At 36.1% G+C, this 22,211-nt stretch overlaps 2 protein-coding genes across 8 annotated transcripts in view; one reads left to right on the forward strand and one right to left on the reverse strand.

Annotated features, from left to right (window-relative positions):
- immp2l (inner mitochondrial membrane peptidase subunit 2) overlaps window positions 1-22,211 on the forward strand; it is a 531,344-nt gene that overhangs the window by 207,040 nt on the left and 302,093 nt on the right. The window lies entirely within an intron of this gene.
- Window positions 17,246-22,211, reverse strand: part of LOC140458057 (leucine-rich repeat neuronal protein 3-like) — a 49,801-nt gene continuing 44,835 nt past the window's right edge. The window contains exon 2 of the mRNA XM_072552090.1: window positions 17,246-20,342. Coding sequence (XP_072408191.1) covers window positions 17,876-20,008 — 2,133 coding nt within the window. The 5' untranslated portion in view covers window positions 20,009-20,342 and the 3' untranslated portion in view covers window positions 17,246-17,875. The remainder of the gene's footprint in view (window positions 20,343-22,211) is intronic.

Genomic DNA, 22,211 nt, shown 5'->3' on the forward strand with positions numbered 1-22,211 from the left:
GGACCAAAGATAGATCCTTGGAGCATACCAGAGGTGATGATGTTGGGATAAGAAGAAATGTCACTCTGGCTGATGCAATGATTCTGATTCAATGAATAAGAATGGAACCAGATCATAGCAGTCCTACTCAGTCAGACAGCAGTGAAAAGATGTTGGAGGAGGATGTGATAAAACATGTCAGAAGCTGCCAGGAGCTCAAGAATGTTGAGGAACTTACCTTTGTCTAATCCACAATGAGTATTGTTTGTAATTTTGGTAAGAGCCTTTTCGATACCACGAAAGGGCATAAACCTGATTGGAGTATCCACGCATAGAGTTCCATGAAAGATGAATTGCATTTTGGAGTTGACATGATCTCAAGGGTTTCAGAGAGGAAAGGCAGGTTAGAAATGGGACATTATTTCCAAAGGTTGAGGGTCATGGGTTAGGTTTTTTTGAGTAACAGAATTGCAATAGAAGAGGCAATAATAACTCCTATGACTGTGATTTTAATTAGATGTTTAAATATTTCTAGGTTGTACATTATGCTGTTGAAAATTAAATAAGCATAGCTGTGATCTCATAGGATATGTTTCTTTTGTTAAGAGGAGTGAGGCTTATTACAAGGAAAATTCTGGCCTGTGGGTTGTTAAATATAGCATGATACTGTTAATCATTATCAGAATTTATATTATTACTTTATGGATTATTTATACATTACTCCTTACTTTCAGTTTGCATAATTGCCTTGAAGCAAGTTATGGAAATTATTCAAGGAAACGGATGAACAAGTAGAGTACTAATTGCCTACATTAAAATGCATCATTGTATTTGTACTATGCAACATAAATGATTCCTTGATATAAAAATGACCACATGTTAGGAGAAATATTGTCTTCATCCTGTAAATACAAGTCCGTCTGTTTTCTGAATTTCTGTCATGATCTTGATTTGTTCAATCAGAAGATAAATGGAGTTTGAAACTAACACTGGAATGGGCACAGCTGTGATTGTAGAAAGGCGAACATCCACAATAAAATCAACACTTTTTATGGCTGTGCTGTGTGAATGCTTATTTGTGTGGAACACGCATCCAGAGTTTTGTGTGCTTGAATGCTTATTATGCACAAGGCCATTAATCATTAAGCCATTATAACATTAACCTGGATTAACTTCTTCACTGTTACTATCCATATTCTTGTGGTCAAGGTACAAAACATAGAGATCACATTCATAGTCCTTTGTGACAATGATCAGTATTTTTATAGATCAAATGCAGTGCATATTGTTTTGTTGTATTTTAAACAAAAGCATGAGTCATGTTCTATAATTATAGACTATTTAACTGAATTGCAGATAATTCAAACCAGAATGAATACATTCATAGATCAAATAACCAATTTGAAGAAATTATTGTCAAAAATTAATACATTTCTTTATCAGAGAATGACCTTGATAAAGAAAATGAACAACTGCCATAAGAAATCTCCATATTTCGAAATGGGAGACTGATATCAATTTACAGATGAAATGTGAAAGGAAGTGTAAATGGTACTGCTTCCTTGATGTACCATTTTTATAACAGTTTGTCTGCCGTGATTGCAGTTTGAAGAATGTGGATGATTTCTTTAGGGATTCTTCTGATAACCTGCCATTACATGGCAGAAGAGTTATGGAAACCAGCAGAAAACAGCTGAACCACAGGAACCCAAGAAGACCCCCATGGAAACTCAACCTTTAAAGTTTTATGATGGAGTTGATCTGTAACAATTCACCATGCATGACTGACTTTGTTTTGACCAAGAATAATGCAAAGGAAGAAGAAGCAATGAGCAGTATAAGGTATTGAGGAGAAGATAGTGGCTCTTAGGTTGGTGGAGTGGAGGAGGAGAGGTTCTTGCGTTGGCACTACCCCATTTAGCAGGACCTCCAGGACTCTGTCCTCAAATTGAGCATCAATTTAACCCTTTCTGCAATGTCCTGGACAAATGTTAGTAACGGTGCAGGGCAGCTCCAGACTGACAGTGCTTGTCTGGGTGTACAACAGGCTTTTATAAATGGCATCAGCACAAGGGTGCTGGTGAATTCATGATATCTGGTGAGTGGCGTTTTGTTCCAGGAATGGCAGGTGGTGAGATAGGATGGAAAATGAACATGAATATACCTTTGGAGTATGGTAAATAAGTTGTGTGTGGCAACATATGGCAAACAACCTTGTGGCAACAAACCTTCCAAAAATCTCTTGCAACTCAGACCCAGACAAATATAAGATTCATTGTCACGCCGTGAAGAGAATCCTGCAAGCGATCTGTCGACTTTGAATATTTAATTCTCCTAACAATATTTCAGGAGCAAAAACCCCTTCTTCATCCATTCTGCAAAATATATTTTCCACGATGAGGCAATTATATGAATTATAAACTCTTCTGTTATTTATAGCCTTGCAAAAAAATCTGTATGTGTATTTTCCTTCAGTTTGTGTAGATGAGTGTGAAAGAATGAGTGGCATAGCTTTAAATTTTCAGAATGCATATGTGAAGAAATAATGTGTTTACTTAAACCTATTTTTGTTTGTTTGTTTGTTGCTGGTTCCTAACTTATGGACACACCAATGACTGAAGAAATACATCATCCTGTTTAAATAAATAGACATTGGTTATGAATGGTAAGGGATGGAAACAGTCACTTTAGTAATTCTCTCTCATTCTGACTATAACATAAAGTTCTTGTTTGGGTGGTTGAGGAACATTTCCATGATAGCTTTCAGCTGAAAATTAGTAGTGATATGCTAGTCAATTATGTAACAGAATATTGTATTATGATTTTTCCTATTTCTTTGAACGACTGAATGAACAGCAAATTTCAAATTCTATTTGTGTAAATTTTTAAAATTGCATATTCTAGAAATTAATGTTTCTCAGCTGGACTTAGATTTTTGCAGTACTTCATTGATAATGAAAATGAGGCAATGTCTTTGACTTAATTTGTTTTTAATTTCTGGAGTTTTTTTTCAATTTTTAAATTACATATCAATGTTTATTGAATGGAAGCAGGGAGATTAATATTGTTTTAATCTAAGTTAATGGAATGGTCTCTTCTGGATAATCATTCTTTGAAACCAAGCACTGTGATTCAGGAAACCATTATTACAGCTACAAGAAAAGGGATTATTTGCCCAAATCAATATTACATGTGCTATTATGCCAACCACTACCAGCTCGTGATTGGGCTAGTTATCATCACTAGCCCAATCACTATCCTTGACTGGGTCTATTGGTCTACTTGGTTTACAATGGGGTGGAGAGACTAAATAAGAAGAGTCTCTTGTCTGAAACAAGGTATAGTTTATTGTGTGATAGCAGTTAGGTAAAAGGTACATTAGTATATTAGACATTGTTATGAAGACCTGTGAACATAGGTCTTGAAACTACAAGATCTTAAGACAATCCACGGTTTCCCACCTAAGTCCTTGTGACATCATCAGATTGGGTGAACTTAATGTAGTCTCCATCATTAACACTTTCAGAACCATTACTTTATACAATATTAACCACACTCCGAAAATTAAACATGATAAACACTGAGTGACAAATTATGCATATTCAGCAAATCCTATGGGTTGTCCTAGACTATTACATCTTAAAGCAGGATTGCATAAAGTATTACTGCATGAAACACTTTTTATGATATAATTTTCATTCCACTTAGGTTGTTAAAGTAACTTTTTATTACCTTGCTATATTTTATTTCCCTTTTGACTTTGTGTGCATTTCTGGTGAGGTTTCATCCATATTAAGTGACAAAAGATATTGATTTGCCTCATGTCTTTAAATTTTGCCAATGAATAACATCCCATGGTTTCCATAAGACCAATTCCCAAGGTTTAAGCTATTCTACTGAAGCACAGGAAAAGAGATTTTTTTTTAATGACTGGAGACACCCATTTTAAATCTTTCAGTTCTAATAAATTTTTGATAGTGTAATAAATGAAATAATCGATAATGTGCCCTCTTCTATGATGCAGTAGTTTAAAAATGTCCTATGGTGGAGGATTTTTTTGTTTTGGAAAACAATTTTGTTTAATCAGGTTGCTGTGCTGAATAATTTTCAGAGCTTGAATGGGAAAAATCATAATACAATATTCTGTTACATAATTGACCTTGTTTTGGATAATTTATTTTTTATCTATTTCAGACATGCATTTTATGGATACTAATGCAGAAATCTGTTATTCTGATATGAGAATTTCTTACACATTTTCTCCATTATCACCTTATTTTTAGACAGTCTCTTCTCTTTAAAAAGAAGCACATACATTCTAGAATTATGGAGGAGCCAATTACTGCAGACGCTGAAATCTGTACTGAAAACACAAAATGCTTGCAATCACAGTGGATACTGACTGACCTGTTGTGATTTCCAGCATTTTTGTTTTCATTCTAAAGTTGCGGTATTGTGACAATGCAATATATAGTCTTTTGTGAAAGCTTTTGTACAAAGTCATAGCAACATGAAGCATAGTGTGAACACTGAATAAATTGATTTTATTGTACTTTAATTGAGTGTGCTTTTGTGCTGAAGAAGTTCACTTTTGCTTCCAAGAATAGTTTAAAAGATCTACTGAACTTCCATGTTACAATGGAATGTGGTTCAGTTCAATATAATTTTGGATTAATCACACTTATTTTTTTTCTCAAGACTGAATCCTCCAATATTATAGGAAAATGTTATTTTCGTGGAGTTTCACGGTGAGATTCTCTTGGCAAGGCCTAGCGAGATTTCTCACACTATAGTGCCAGACTGACCTCATTAACTACGTACTACTCCACTGTTAGACCATTTTTATTTGATGCTAGCCTGGTTCTCCCCACTCACTCAAGCTGGAAATACTCACCACTGCTGGGATATCCTCGCCTCGTTTTAAAAAGCTATTGTGCTCCTGGTTAAGTGTTTGCAGTCAGGAGCTTGAGATTAAAGGGAGTCAAGATTGGGAGAATGTGCAAAGTATTAATACTTTAAAATAAAACCAGCAGGTTGTGTGTTAACAATGGGTGAGCTGTCAACGGCCAAAGTTCCAGAAAAATGATGAAAATTTTAGGCTGTCAACTTTTATTGTTGAAACAGTCCATTTACTTCCAAGATCAAAGAGAGTTAGGTTCTCATGGATAAGTAACCAGCATCGTTACCTGAATATAAGGCCCATGTGATGTACATTGCCACAGAAATGTACTTTTAATGTGAAAGGGCTCCTTAGTTATGTCTGAAACTCTCAGATGTAGTTAGTCTGCCAGATTCTGTGAGAAAGAACAGCTAGAAGGTGAAAGACTCTGTGGTTCTCTGTGATGGAACAGATGTAGGACCATATGCTCAGACTGAAAAAACCAAATTCCTGAGGAATTAAAACAAAGCTGGATGATTTTCTTATCTTTAGTTAGAGGGCAAAGTTTTCAGAAAAATCTTGCATTTTGAAAGACAGGTCTGCAGTCAGTAGTTTCCGAGCTGGGAAAGAAAAAGAACAGAAGTAAACTCTTGGGAAGTAAGAATAATTTTGGACTGACTCTGGGAGAATTAAATGTTTACTTAAAAGACTGACTAATGTAAACTTGTGTGTTTTTTAAAGTTATACTAAAAATATCAAGGGCATTGTTCTGTTCCATGATTTAACTTACATGTTACCCTTAAAGATAGTCTTTAGTCAGTTGTTCAAGTAAATTTATTAAAACACGAAATTTTGTCATCATCCTTTCAGTTGTTTGAATTTTTTTTAATGTTATCAGTCTCTGTGCAGATCATATTGGTAATCAATAAGGAATTTTGATATGACAATGTGACAATTTGCTAGGATAATGATGCAAAATAAAAATCAGTCTCAGGAACAAGAGGTTACATATTTTTGTAGAAATATTTGAAAGCACGAGAGAATGTTTTAGACTTAGTTTGTGGATTGTATAGTAAATATAGTAAGCATTTTTTCTGAAAGGAAGGAAATGGCCTGTTTTGATGCATGATGTAATATTCACTCTGGGCTTACATTCTTATAATTTGCTATGGCAAAATAGAATTTAAAGAAGCTTTGGGATGATTAACAGCATGTAATATTACATTACATAAGAACCAGACAATGACCATCTCTGGTAAGAGAAAATTTAAACATCTTCCCTTGACATTTACTGCCATGATCATTGCTAAATCATTTACCATCAATGTTCTGTGAGTTACCATTGTCCAAAACTGAACTGGACCAGTCATTCTAAATACTGGTGGATGCAAGATTAGGTCCACCATCTACAAAACACAAGCAAAGAGTGTAACGAAATTTTGTACACATGTGGAAATCAGCAGAGTAACAGCATTCAAGAAAATCAACATCATTCAGGGCAAGGCAACCTGCTTGATTTTCACACCATCCATCACCTGAGACATTCGCTCTTGTAACACTAATGCACATTGGTAGCGGTGTGTACTGTCTTCAACAACTTGTCGAAGAGATGCTGTCCTGTTCGGTGCTCTACTCATGTTCCAAATATGAGTGGAAGCTTCTGTGACGAGATGCTTCTTCAAACAGAGGCCATTTCTCTGATTATTCATTTGCTGTCCTCATTTCCTGCTGATAGCTTTTAAGCAACAAATGCAGGAGAGGAATGGCCTCAGATTAGAAGAGCCACAAGCTGTCACCCTGAAACTGCATTCTGGTAATAGCAACAATGCCGGTAGTCAGTCTGCTTAGAATGTGGGCAAGGCACTGTATGGATGTAATGCCTGCAGGGTAGGTGATGTTGAAAGAGGCTTTGAATTGCTGGAGAGACACTCAAAACCAGAGGAGGAGAACAAAGAACAGTATCGCACAGGAACAGGCCCTTTGACCACCAAGACTGCGTTGACACTTGAAGCCTTTCCAAACTAAAAGCCCTTCACCTCTACACTGTCCGTATCCCTCTATTCCCTGCCCATTCATGTATCTGTCAAGATGTCTCTTAAACAGCGTTATTATATTCACTTCCACCACCTCCTCTGGCAATGCATTTACCATTCTCAATGTAAATAACTTGCCTCTCACATCTCCTTTAAACTTATTCCCTTTTACTTTTAAACTTACGTCCACTAGTAATTGGCATTTCTACCCTGGGAGAAAAGACTCTGACTATCCATTCTATCCATGCCTCTCATAATTTTGTAAATTTCTATTAGGTCACCCAGCAGCCTCTGACATTCAAATGAAAATAAACCAAGTTTGTCCAATCTCACCTCATAGCTAATACTCTGCAAATCAGGCAATATTCTGGTAAACCATTTCTCTACTCTCTCCAAAGCCTCCACATCCGTCTGATAATGTGGTGATCAGAATTGTACACAATATTTTAAATATGATCTAACTGAAATTCTATACAACTGAAATATGAGTTGTTAATTTTTATACTGTATGCGCCAACCTATTACGGCAAGCATGACTAATGTCTTTTTGACCACCTTATCCACTTGTTGCCACTTTCAGGGAACTGTGGACTTGTACCCCTAGGTCCCTTTGTGTGTTGATGCTACAAAGGGTTTTGCTGTGTGCTTCCCTTCTGTGTTAGATCTTCCAAAATGCATCACCTCACATTTGTCCAAATTAAACTACATCTGCCATTTCTCCACCCAAGTCTCCAACCTATCTATATCCTGCTGTATTCTCTGACAATCCTCCTCACTATCTGCAGTGCTCTCCTTTCTGCACAGATGCCATGCACTGCAGGAGTCCATAAGGATGCAATTTGGGTCTATCAAATATTTTCTTGTGAAAATCCTATGTTCTTCTCCAAACATATTTGATATTGAGCACTTTTTCACTTCTATGATTAATTAGCGTTACAGTAGGCCGAGTGACCATTGGGGATTCCAGAAAGAGGCTTAATATCATCTCTTACAAAACTCAAAGACTCTGTCAAAAGGGAAACTGGCTACTTTGAGGTCAATGAGAAAGGCTAATAGTGGGGTAATCAAGCTGTTGGCTGTGGAAATGTTTGGAGGGCAGAGCTCCATACATCATTTTTCTTGTAGCTTAAGGGGGCAGGGAGAGTCAGAGTGGAAGAATGGTAAGAGAGTGTTAAAGGGGTAAGAAAGAGAGAGAAAGAGTGAAAGGAGACGTGGGCAATGGAGATCGAAAGGGGTGAGAGCAAAAGGGAGAGAGAAAGGAAGTATTGGAAGCAGGGGAAGGAAATGTGCATGAAGGATGAGAGTGAGTAAGAGTGGGATAGGCAATGAGTATGTGAGGTTTGAAGAGGAGTGACAGCGAGGACGTAAACCCTGAGACTGAGAGTGAGCCGGATTTGGACCATCCTTTACCTTTTCTTTCTTCTTACGTGTCCACAAAGTAGGTTCAGAAAGGCAAAAAGCCCAGGTTGAAAGGCAACCCACTTCTGACCCACACATTCATCTAATTTTCTCGAGGCCAGTTTGATATGTGTGACACCAAAGTAGGGTTGATTGAACTCAACTCCATTTATTTAAATTATTGATTTATTAGTTTGAATTTTTTTTCTAAATATCATATTTACTTTTGTGGCAAATCTTTCCCTCTGGCACCCTCAAAGTGAGAGAGAAACTGTTGTGTATCTCTCTGTCGTTCTTCACCATGCAAAAAGATTGGACAGTGCTGGTTGATAAAATGTAATGCAGCAACTGATCAAGTTTCCTTTCAAAGTGCCTTCCAAACCTGCAATCACTGTCAAGAGCAACGGCTGCTTGGGAATGATAGCACTGGCAAGTTTCGCGCCAAGACACACATCATTCTGACTTGGAAATATTTTACTGTTCCTTCTACTCTTGTTGGGCCAGCAATTTGCAACTCCCTTCCCGCAACAGCACTGAAGATACCTACAGTACATGTACTGTAGCAGTTCAAGAAAGCCACTTGCTTCAGTGCAATTAGGAATGGAAAACAAGTCCTGGGTGTGGTAATGAAATAAACAACCCATAAACAGAAAATAAAATGAAAACATAAATATTTTATTGCAAACTGAAGTTAACTAATTGTTAAGTTGACCTATCAGTGGCTTTCTTCATTGCCATTAAAATAGAAATGCAGCATTTGCACTGTTAGCAGGGTTACTAATGCTCACTGCTAAGCCTCTCACATGAGAATCTTCCTAAGCTTTTTAACTGAATGAATGAACAGTTTTCCATGAATCAAGTTCCTGGAACTAAGTACCAGTAAATCCTCTTCACACATTTATATAGGCAGTGGCTTGTTTCATTTGAAACTTACTATTACCATTAATATTAAAATGCACCACTTGCATCCCTGGAAGGATTAGTCATGCACCTTGCTAAGTCTTTCCTATGAGAATCTTGGTAAGATTTTTCATAAAAAGTAGGAACAAACAGCTTTCCTTGAATGAAGTTCATGGACCAAGTGCTTGTAAATCCTGTACACATGGCAGTGTGGCAACCCAATATATTTTGGCAATGTGCCCACACTTTAACGGGATAAGTTGAATGTTAGCACACAGAGATAATAGTAGATCAGAAACGTTCCTGTCCTGGGAATATATTTTACAACTTATTTCAAAGGTGAATGTAACACCTTTCCATAAAATATTTCTTGCTCCCTAAAAATCAACAAACTAATTGATTTTTTTTTGAGCTGGCTTAATTCCTTAACAGCATGTTAATGTACATTTTAATGCACATTTTATGAACCCATTTTTGCTGCTGACCGTATATTGGGAATATTGTTAATGTAAAAGCTCTGTTATTAATTTTGCAGTGACATCATTTGACATGGTAGGATATGTGTTTAGACATTCAGTCTTTTATATATTGATCAGGGCCATGTTTTTTGTGAAGTATAGGAAGTGCAGACTACTTCTTCCCCACAGGAAATTAGTAGAATTTCAAAGATGTTTTACCTGTGCCATTTTCACATGTTTGCTTGCTGTTTACTTCAGAATGTTATTAATGTGGAACACTTTCTACCCATGACTCTGTTGAGGACAATGGTGCTGGCAGAGCCAAAGAATACATTCATAAGTTCATAAGAAAGAGGATTAAAATTAGGCTATTTGGCCCATCGAGTCTGCTGTGCCATTCAATCATGACTGCTCCACATAATGTTTCAACTCATTATGAATTAAAAATCTCTCTAACCCCTTCTTAAATTTATTCACTGTCCCAGCATCCACCACACTTTGGGGTAGTGAATTCCACAGATTCACAACCATTTGAGATAAGTAGTTTCTCCTCAACGCTGTTTTAAGTTTGTTACCCCTTATTCTAAGGCAATTATCTCTCATCCTAGAATGCACCACAAGAGGGAAGCATCTGCTCCACGTCTATTTTATCCAGACCTTTTATCATCTCGAATACCTTAATTCAATCTCCCCTCATTCTTCTGAATTCCAGAGAGTATAGGCCTAAACTATTCAATCTCTTTTCATTTGACAAACCCCTCATTTCTGAGATCAATCGAGTGAACCTCCTCAGAACTGCCTCCAATGCCACTACATCATTCCTCAAATGAAACCAAAATTGTGTATGATACTCCAGGTGCAGTCTTTTCAATTTCAAGTGGACCGATGTTTTATAACATCCAATATTTTTGGACATCCGGCTAATGGTCACAGTTCACTAATCCTGCTTACATCCCCAATGACTGCCTGGCCTCTCAGTGCCAGATGTTAACACCTGGTGCCATCCATTTGCTTGAATGCTCAATATGTTACAAACATCGAAACTGAGGTGTGCAATAATCCATTGGCAAGAGATTTCTATTTCAGCCTCTGAATGCTGTATTTTAAAAATAAATTGTTTATATTTCTAAAAAAGCTGAAAAGGCTTGAGTACCTTTGAAACCAATTAGTTGAGTAATGCATCTAATTCAAAATTCAAACAGCAATGGGCACTGATCATCCTATCAGTCTGTTTGTAAACAACTGGCCTTTGTCAGCATCTTTATTATTAGGTATTACATCCACTATTCCCAGCTCTTGAATATTTTCAACTGCTGTCAGAGTTCACAGATAACTTATATTCTAGTTTGGATTTCTTGATCAGAATTTTGGGACTTTGTTTCCCCATGACTTTTCCAGATCAAGTTCAAGTTATATGAAGCTGCAGACAGCTGAGTTTTATCAATTAGATATTACATTTCTAACAAAAATATGATAGTTCAGTCTCACAATCTAAACTAGAAAAAATTAATAAATATTTGGATACATAAAACTTTACCTAATTGAGATTAATTCTGATTTGCAGTATATTCAGAAAGTCGACTTTTGATGAGGTTAAGTTAGGTGCCATCTGGTAGCTTGTTCATTTCTGTTCCATTTAACTGTAATGAGCTTGTATCTAATTATTGATATAATATATGAACTTGAACTTCAACTTCGTGTACCTAGGTTGAGTGTATGGCTTTGATATCATGAATCTGAAGTTTATCACTTTCACATTATCAGATGTTAAGTGTCCTGACTTTGAAATACCTCAAAATATGAAAAAATAAACCAAGATGGTATCAATTACTACCTCTGTAAAATTATGTCTGTTATAAAATAAAGATGCCATTTAATTTTATGAAGTATTAATTTTTAGTCTCATCACGTTTTCTTTCAGTGTTCTTATGCTTTTTTGTCTAAACATTTGAGGAAACCACCAGCCATTTACCTCATGATGGCTTCATTGAGATTTGGATTACACATCATAGGTAGTTTTATATGTGCTTTACACTTGTATGGCATTGTATACTCTGTCTTCAGGCTGTCCTCTACATTCCTTTTAAAATTCAGTTTTTGGGAGCTTGCTGATTTTATGTTGCAGTATATTTTAGCATTTCGCTTTTGATTAACCAAATATTGACTATGTGTGAAACTCATCTCTTCTTTTGAGTCTCCAGTTCAAATCTGTACTCACCTGTAGAGTATTAGTTTGCCCATTAAAGCATACACTGTTGGAACATATTTCAATTACCCTAGTCCAGGGAGCTTAAATTCAAATAACCAATGTGAACAGTCTTACTTGTGCTTGGGTGTATCTCTGAAATTTAACACAGATTAAGTGTTCAGTATTCCAACTTTGTGCCAATGTGCTTCATTGGCAAGTGCTTCGGTTGTGAAAGAACAGAATAATAGCAAGAAGAAAGAATGTGAGAATGTCAGAGCATCAAGTTTGTGTCGTTCAGAGTGCAAAAACCAAAAGATAACTAGGATGGTAAAAAAATGTAGTTTGAAGAAATATATATTAAATATATATTTATAAGTTTTTGTAGTCCACTTTACTAGTGAAACTTAAATTAATTACAATTATAAATTAAGTTTGAGAGAGTCAATCTATTTGAGTCTACAACTAACTCAAATAGATAGTTGTAAACAGTTTCTATAAGGAAGAAAAACATACAATTCTGGTCAAAGTATGGTCATGGGTTTACAGTTTTATCATTGTGTCACGACTCAGGTTAATGCAAAGTTTGACTAACACATGTGAAAGTGCCTTGAGGGAATCGTATTTTACTCAAGGACACAACTATATTTTAAATTTTTTAGTTTTGTAACTTAGTGTGAACAGGTCTTGCAGGTGTATACATATATACACATACTAGAGGAACTCGATTATCCGAATACCAATTATCTGAAAATTGGATTACCTGAAGGAGATCTCGATGTCCTGGTGGAAACATTACATCAAAGACGTAATGTTTTTTCTCTGTATTGTCATGAGTTTGGCATTAAGTGCCGGAATGCCGTTTTCATGGTAGTTACTGCTCAGCTTAGGGTTAATTTATAGTACTGTGAGCAGATCTGGGCACTCTACTTTAGGATGGATATATTGTCCTTGAAGCGATAAAAATGTAGAGTTACAAGAATGATACCTGGACTCCAGTGGTTAAGTTATGAGAAATTATACAAATTAAACCTATTTTCTCTAGAATTCAGAATTTTAATGGATGATCTGATGGAAGTCTTCAAAATATTAACAGGAAAAGACATGGTACATAATATTTCCATGTTTTAGATTATAGAACTAGGGATCATAGCCTAAAAATTAGGATCACAGGAGAGATATTAGGAAGCACTTATACACACACAGGCTGGTACATTTTTGGAACTCTCTTCCATAAATGGCAGTTGATGCTAAATTAGTTGTTAATTTTAAATCTGAGCCAGAGAAACTTTTGTTGAGCAAAGGTATTAAGGGATATGGGCCAAAAATAGCTATATGGAGTTTGGCCATAGATCAGCCATGATCTCATTGAATGATGGAACAGGCATGAGGGGCTGAATGGCCTACTCCTGTTTCTGTGTTTAACCCTTTTGCATGAGTCATGTAACCAAAGAAAATGTTTTACTGAACTTTTAGTTTTCAAATCTTGCACCTGTTTGTCAATTTGTTTCTGGATAACACAGTAAAATACTGTATAATTATATCTTTGAATCACAGAAACCATTTTTCAAACATCATTTAGGATAGCTTATATCATGTTTGTGAAGTAATTTGTTTTCGTCTGAATTATTAACTGCTTATCTATCAGTGAGAAGAGATTTTAAAACTGTATTGGGCTGATCTCATGTACCTCTGAGTCAGTGTTCATGGAGAGACAAAGACAGGGTAATTTGCCTTTCCTTTCATTGGGCATAAGAACTTCAGGAAGCTGAATAATGAAAGAAAATGTGATTATATGCTGCTTATAAATATAAGTGTATACCATGTTGCAACTACAAATATAGAATTAGTTTACATCCAATGCTTGGATATAACTGTGTTCAATACACTAAATTATTTGGAGTTCAGAAAATGTAAATGTGCATTAAATCAAAAGAAGTTATTTCCTTAATAGTCAATCAACATGAACAAGAATTTTTCATTTTGCAGTATTTTCCATTCACAACTGAAATATAGGTCATGGCTTTTTGCGAATGGTCTCCTGGAAGTTTTCATCATTGCTATCTGTGGGAAAACCCTGCTTTTGCTTTGCCAGCTGCTTCAGTGACTAAGCAAAATTGAGCTTAGTATAAGATAAGTCACCAGTGTAAATAAACTTCATACTATTTTGCAGTGGAACTTATTATTAGTAAGTCTCTTTACTGAGCAACCAAGCTGCCTTTTCAAATTGCAATTTTTTACAAGTTGAGACATTTAAAGAAATCCAGTTTGCATATTTTAGCTGTTAAAGAGGTAAGCAGACTATTCACTATATTGAAATATATTCAGAAGTTGCGTTGCTGTATTTAGTTTTCAAAATTATTTAATTGGCAGATAGAAGTAAAAAGGTTTATGTTACAAATCTCTGTTGCTTGAGAAATTATGGATGATAGGGCATAGCATTTGAGTATTATGGAGCAGTACTTAACAATAGTAAGTACAACTGTAACTTCTCAGATTGAAGAATTTGAATTTTTCAAACTCATGGAAGAGTAATTACTGTAGATTGCATTAAATAAAATGCCCTTTGAATCATTCTGAAGGAGGGAGCCAATTTGTATGTAATGTATAAAATGTGAACCACTCTTGTCAATACAGGAACATCTGTTTCTTTGTTGGTTTCCATTTGCATTGTGGTGTGTGTGGTCTTGTCTTGCCTAACACTCCCTTGCATCTTGTTGGCACAATGGCCTGTTTTGCCCACTTGATCCCATGCACCTTGCATATAACAAAATATATTGTCATGTACAATCCTAAATGTGTAGTTGGTTATAGGTCTAAGCAAGTATTTTGGTGCTGAGAAAACTGCAACTTTAATGAATGAAGTCAACTTAAACAGTAAGTAACATGATCTGTGCTTATTTACATTATATATATATATATCTGCTGTTATAATTCTTCAATCTTTTTATTCACAACTTTCATTTTTATTAATTGATTTCTATAATTTTAACTGCAAGATAATTACTAAAACAATAATAAAGTTACTATGTGAAATGCAATGTGGACATTGTGACTCTAGTGCTATTCACATAATTAACTGATGAATTATTCAACACTTGACAAATATGATTGCAAATCAGATTTCTAAGCATAATATTTCCATATTCCTTCAGCTACCTCCTCAAAGTGATATTATATTGTCATTCACTGGTTTTCAGTGGTTACATATATTGTCTCCCATGTTTCAAACAAAGGAATACAAGACTCTTGAAAATCTATATTCAAAACTTACACATGATTTCTTTTAAAATTATGCCTTCGTTGTAAAATGATGTTTTGTTTGATTCATATAATTGACTGAAATTCAGAAAGGAGCTTGTCCTGATTAATTATTTACACTACTTATTTGTGTAAGTAAATTTAATTTTGAGAAGGCACATAGATTGTTATATCAGTACCATATTATTTATCTTACTTGAATCATTTATCTTTTTTTTAGTATTTTATGTATTATTTATATACATAATTATGCCTTGCATAATCTTGGTTTAGATCATACAGAATCCATCAAGCAAAACCTATTATATACATTAGGACCCAATTCAAATTTTCTTAATAAATTTCTGATCTGATGCTAAAAGATATTGGCCTTCAATGAACAACAGTTTGCTTCATCAATTGTAATAACTTAAGAGTTTTTCATGACGTATTCCTCTCCTTTTTCTAAGAAGGTGACTCTTACTGGATTATAAGTTCATAAATACCAGCAGTGAGTGAAAACAGTTGTGTTGATAATCAGTTATCACTCTGGGCTTTCTTGATATTTGAAAACAGTCATTTTATATAATTGTTGCTCATGTCTATGTTTGCACAGACAAAAATAAAAATAAATCATTTTCTACTTGTGCCCCACTCTTACTATTTTTCTCTGTCTGTGCCTTTGGGTGAATGTTTAGCTCATTTAGCTTTCACATTTATGCTGACAACTGCCAGCTTTACCTCAGCACCAACTCCCTCGACTCCTCCACTGTTGCGAAGTCATCAGGCTGCTAGCACATCATCCAGTGCCAAAAGAGCAGAAATTTCCTCCAATTAAATATTGGGTGGACTAATGTTTTCCATCTGCATTCCAAACACCATTTTCTAGCTACTGACACCATCTCTCTGATGATAATAGTTTGAGATTAAGTCAATGCGTTAAGTCAGTTCATAATCTTGGGGTCACCTTTGATCCCAAGATGAACTTTAGACCTCTTATTTGCACCATCACCATGACTCCTTTTTTTTAACCTCCATGCAATAGCCTGACTTCACTCTGTCTCAGCTTATTTGCTGCTGAAATCCTCATCCATTCCTTTATTTCCTCTAGACTCAACTATTCCAAAACATTTCCGGCCATCCTCCCAAATTCTATCCTCTGTAAATTTGAAGTCATTCAGAAACTAATGTCTGTGTTTTTATTTGTAGAAAGTCCCATTCCTCTGTCACTTCTCTCTACATTTACAAATATAATTTGCATGAGCTTTGCTTATTTCTATCTTATAAAACAATGCAATTTTGTAAAGTCTATTTTTTTGTCAATATAAATCTTTGGTAATTTGAAGTGATTGTCATTGAATATTTTTACTGCAGTGCCCTGTTTTACTTATAAAAGTGGTTCATCAAACAGATGACATTTTGTAACTTTTGAACTCCACTATTAATGGCTACTAAACTTAAGAGAGAATTAGAGGAGAATGTTAGATATATGAGTAGGTTCCTGCTGATCTGTTCAATACCTGCATTGTAATGGGTTGTATTTCAAATCTCTTGCCTTTGACAAATCGCCTAGCACTAGAAGCTTTGTCCAAGGTGCTGAAATCTGTGGTGATGCATGAACAAGCCTACCTGATAAATTCGAGTGTCACATTGTGTGTGATGGTGATTTATCAATTTTCTCAGTTTTTTTTTGGTGTGGAAAAGACATTAGCATTGTAAAGATACAAATCAGCAGTATTACCAGACATTTTGGAAGCTACTTCCCCATATTGCTTCAGTTTTAATTTCTCCAATAATGTAATGGCACTCTGAATCTGAAGAAAACCTCCCTGACTGTAATAATTAGATAAAATTGCAGTGTTAGATCTTGAAATGATATTTATGAAAATGTATGATTTTGGAAAATTGCTGATTAAGGAAGGCATATTTCTGCTGTTCGATTTCATGAGTAAAGCCAAAATTAGTTTGAAATGCGGATGAAGTTCAGTAAATGAAAAAAAAACCTCATTTCACCTGAAGATCAAACAAAACCAGGCACAAGTCAGACACTCATGCAGAAATATCTGCTAATTAGGTGAAACTGAAATTCCTGTTTATCTCTTTGCATAAAAAAAACTTATTGTGGTCACTGATAACGCACTTTCCGTTCAGAAAAATATTTATAACACTTGAATTTAAAAGAAAACCAGACATAATGGCAAGTTTATTCAAAAATGTTAATTTTGTTCCAAAAAATCAATTTCACATACTGATTTTATTCACTGTGTGATCTACTCTAACGGATTGTATCCATTCAATAACACCACATCTGGCATTCTATTTTAAACTGCCCACCTTCTAAACAACTGTCAGCTAAAGTATTGTGTAAAACAGGACAGGAGGTATTGCTTGGAGACCACTATTACAGTCCACTACTTTACACATTACATAGTTAAATACAGGAAAAATACTTTTAACCTTTACTTAGCATCACTGTGCCATTGTACCATATCTTTTGACTGTAGTGAGCAGTTTAACATTAATAGAATAGAAGTTAGGCTGTTACAACTTATATTGGCTGGTGATTGTTTCTTTTGAAAGTTGTAATTCTTACAAGGACACTCTCACCAATCCACATCTTTGTCTTGTCTTTATTAGTTTGGTGTATGTCTGTCCATCGTACAGCATGTACAGTACAGAAGAGGGGTCTCCTCCCATTTCCTGCAAGTATTGTGAGCAGGGCCTGTGCTTTTTTTTCTTCTTCTTTTGTATCCAACGTTTAAAAGCAGTCCAGTTGTAACTGGCATTTTAAAATATCACCAATTTATGAACAACTTGCTGATACATCTATTACCGTGGCTTTAACTTCCAGTGGTCCTTTCTTCTCTTTTGCTGTGTCCCAAATATTGATAATTGGAGGGTAGAAGTTGTTTAATGGAAATATTGCTTGCCTCGGCATGTACTTTCCTGAACAGCTGTGGCCAGAATTATACTTCATCCTCCAAGTCACATAAGAGCAGAGACATGTCATGCTAATGACACCAAAGATTGCACCAAGGACAGCCACAAGTGCTGAGGTTGTAGTTTGTACATTTGATTTTACAGCCAAGTCCAATCCATTTGTTGTGACATTGATACATTTCTTTTCAGTTTGTTGATGAAGGTTAGTTACGTGAACACATACCTCATACTCAGTCGACGGGTTCAAATGCGTTAGATTATATGTACGTATATCTATTGGAACTCTGGCTGTATACGTAAGTTGGGGGCTGTCAGAATTCGCTTTGGCAGACCATTGGATATTTGATGACATACAGTTGGAAACAGCCTTCCAAGACACTAAGATAGAATATGATGCCACATTTTTTATTTTGATATTCAGTGATTCATTCATGGATTGTGCAAGTGAGCCATTCACTCTGATAAGAACTGTCTTCAAATCTGCTCCAACCAGATTGTGGGCCACACAAGTATACAAGCCTGTTTCATTGTTGCTTATATGAAATAAATCCAGTGTTCCTTCAAGTTGCATGTTGTATTTATTGGTTGCAGTGTTAGGCAGAAGTTTATCACCCGATGGTGTGATCCAGTAGATTTCAGGCTCTGGTAGTCCTGTAGCTCGACAGTGTAGAGATACTGAGCTCCCACTGCTTACATTTAGAGCAGAAGGGAAACTTCCTGATGCTATTAACGGAAGGCACATATCTGTCATTTCTCGGAAGGGAATCTCTCGGACATGCTGACCTTTAAATTCAGGTGGGTCAAAACAAAACAAAGACTGTGGTTCCATAAATCGAATGTGTGTTTTGTTCATGTTAATCCAACGAATGACACAATCGCATCTGATTGGATTGCTATGAATGCTGACTTCCTGCAGTTTGGGTAAAGATTCCACTGTGCCTCTGTAGAGAGCGCTAAGTGCGTTGCTGTTAAGCATTAATGTTTCAAGTTGGGGAGCTCTGTAGAATGCGTTTGGATGGATATACGATAGTTTTGGGTTGTTTGTTGCTTCAATTTTTGTTAGTTCAGGCAAATTGTCGAGAGCAAGACAGTCAATAGAAACCAATTCTGCCATATTATTAATGCCTAACTCTTTCAAGTGCAACATATTTCTGAAATCTCCTTGCCGTATTCTCTGAATAGGATTTTTATTCAAATCCAAGAATTTGAGATTTGGAACTTTCTGAAGAGCTGCATGGGGCACGGTGATAAGTCTGTTGTCATAAAAAGAGATGCTTTCTAAATTGTTTAGGCCAACTAATGTATTGTCCCCCAGTTCTGAAAGCTTAATTCCTGCCAAAACCAAACTTCTCAGATTGATGAGGGGTTTGAAGCTCATCTCTTGAATTTTAGTGATGGGATTTTCCCCTATTGTTAGAATCTCTAAGCTTGGGATAGCTTCAAACCAGTTGCTTTTAACCGTTGTTAATAGGTTGGAATTAAGGTGCAATCTGAGAAGAGTATTAAGACCTATAAAGGCTCCCATTGCAATTCTGGAAATCTGGTTATGATTAACATAAAGTTCCTGTAGGTTGCTGAGTCCAAGCAAACAGTTGTCAGGTAACTCTGTGAGCTTATTTTCCTCCAGGTGCAGTGACATTAGCTGAAGCATTTTTCCCAGGTTGATATCACGGATTGATAAAAAATTGTTTTGAGATAAATCTATTTCTGTAAGGTTAACCAAATAGTCTATTTTGTTCTCGATTTTTGAAATGTTGTTACTTTGCAGTAGCAAAACTTGGGTCTCAGCTGGTATTTTTGGAGGAAGTGAAGCCAAGTTTAGATCATTGCATTCCATTGTAGGAGCTTCCATATAAATAGATCTTGGCGTGAACCATGGTCTGATTTCACAAATACATGATTTCGGACAGTCCATGTTTCTTCCTACCGTTTGTACTAGTGCAGTGATTGCAAGCCCAATAAAAACACAGGCATTGAGCGATGTGTCCTTCATCATGGAATGGTTGCCTGTGCCCAATAATAGTTGTTTAAGGATTCTGCAATTACTTCTGTTCAGTTTAATCACCAGATCATTTGTTATCAAGCACTGAACATTTCTGTCTCATATATTCCATGTGAGTGGCAGATTTTTGTCCTTGAAAGAAAGTAGTAAACTTTCAATTACCCTGTCCAAAGATGCCATGCATTTAAGGCTGTTCAATCCTTGATACTGTGAAAGTGATAAACTGGGATAATCTCTCAGAAAATTCTGTAAATATATTCTGAGCCTCATTTATTCTTCTATGGTCTGCTCATTTTTCCTGAACATCATGAAAATAACATTGGATCACCTACAATAAACAAAAAAAAACTTCATTAGGCAACGTAAAGCCATGTATCCATACATTTAGAAATGCTTTAGCTTTGTATATATACATTTGCATAGTTAATTTGTATTGAGTAAACATACATAGATATATTTATGCTATAGGTACAAACTTCTAAAAAAGTAAACAGAAGTAACCACTGTGCCACCGTGCCGGCCAAATACATGTATCTGCGTGGGTTTCCCCCGGGTGCTCCGGTTTCCTCCCACAATCCAAAAATGTGCAGGTTAGGTGAATTGGCCATGCTAAATTGCCCGTAGTGTTAGGTGAAGGGGTAAATGTAAGGGAATGGGTCTGGGTGGTTTGCGCTTCGGCAGGTCAGTGTGGACTTGTTGGGCCGAAGGGCCTGTTTTCACACTATAAGTAATCTAAACAATCAATATTACTTTCTTTACAGTATTCATTTATACATCAGAGCATTTGGCAGAGGATTTTGTGTTTCCCCAAACCATTGACTTTTCACAAAACAGAGTTCATCTTTTTAAACTAAATTCCATTGAAATGTCAGGACTTCTGTGGGAACCTAGAGAAGTGATTGCTGGGCCTCTTGCTGAGATATTTGTATTATCGATAGTCACAGGTGAGGTGTTGGAGGACTGGACGTTGGCTAACATGGTGCCACTGTTTAAGAAGGATGGTAAGGAAAGCCAGGGAACTATAGACCAGTGAGCCTGACGTCGGTGGTGAGCAAGTTGTTGGAGGGAATCCTGAGGGACAGGATGTACATGTATTTGGGCGGCATGGTAGCACAGTGGTTAGCACTGCTGCCTCACAGCGCCAGAGACCCAGGTTCATTTCCCGCCTCAGGCGACTGACTGTGTGGAGTTTACACATTCTCCCCGTGTCTGCGTGGGTTTCCTCTGGGTGCTCCGGTTTCCTTCCACAGTCCAAAAATGTGCAGGTTAGGTGAATTGGCAATGCTAAATTGCCCATAGTGTTAGGTGAAGGGGTAAAAAAAGGGGAATGTGTTTGCGTGTGTTGCACTTCGGTGGGTGGGTGTGGACTTGTTGTGCCGAAGGGCCTGTTTCCACACTGTAAGCAATCTAATCTAATCTAATCTAATCTAAGAAGTATATCTGAATGTGTAGAATCCTGTGTTTGATTAACTTGTACTGTTAATAATGTTAATTGAGTCAATAATCTTCAATGATCAAAAACACTCTTTCATATGTTCAATATTGCACTTTCTCCAACATTATAATGTACGAAAGCCTGCATTAGCTTCTACAGAATTTTATTAACTGAAAGGAATATAGTAGTGATCTGTTTTTGTTGTTACACACTAGGAAATCTGACAATATTGCTTTTATCAGAATTTTGAATTACAAAATAAGTGATTATAATCTTACTCTAGTCACTCTTTTACTCCAGTTATGCTTGTACAATTTTTAAAAAACACATTCAAAATGCACAACTGTCTCAGCATCTGTAAGGAGAAAAGATGGATTAATGGTTCAAGTGTAAACTCTTCATGACAAGTGTAAACCAAAAAATAAGCAAGCATTTTACTGGGGTTTGGAGGAAAGTGAGCACAGAGGTGTTTTGATGAAATTGCCTGAAAAAACACTGTTAGGAACTGTAAATGGGGAATTTTGTTTTGTTTTTGGTGCTTTATCTTCTAATGGAGCAGACATTTTCACCATCTATTTGCACAATACCTTTTTGTCAACTAATGGAAAGTGAAATTCAGACATGTTTTAAATCAGGCTGGTGATCATCCTCTTGGTCTATTTTCTGTGTAGAAGAGGGAACATAATGACCAGTGTGTTCTGTTAAATATCATATTCCTTACCTTGTAAATCACCTGAAATCTATATTACCCTGAGCAGTGGG

This window comes from Chiloscyllium punctatum, chromosome 32, assembly GCF_047496795.1.
Source record: "Chiloscyllium punctatum isolate Juve2018m chromosome 32, sChiPun1.3, whole genome shotgun sequence".
NCBI lineage: Eukaryota > Metazoa > Chordata > Chondrichthyes > Orectolobiformes > Hemiscylliidae > Chiloscyllium > Chiloscyllium punctatum.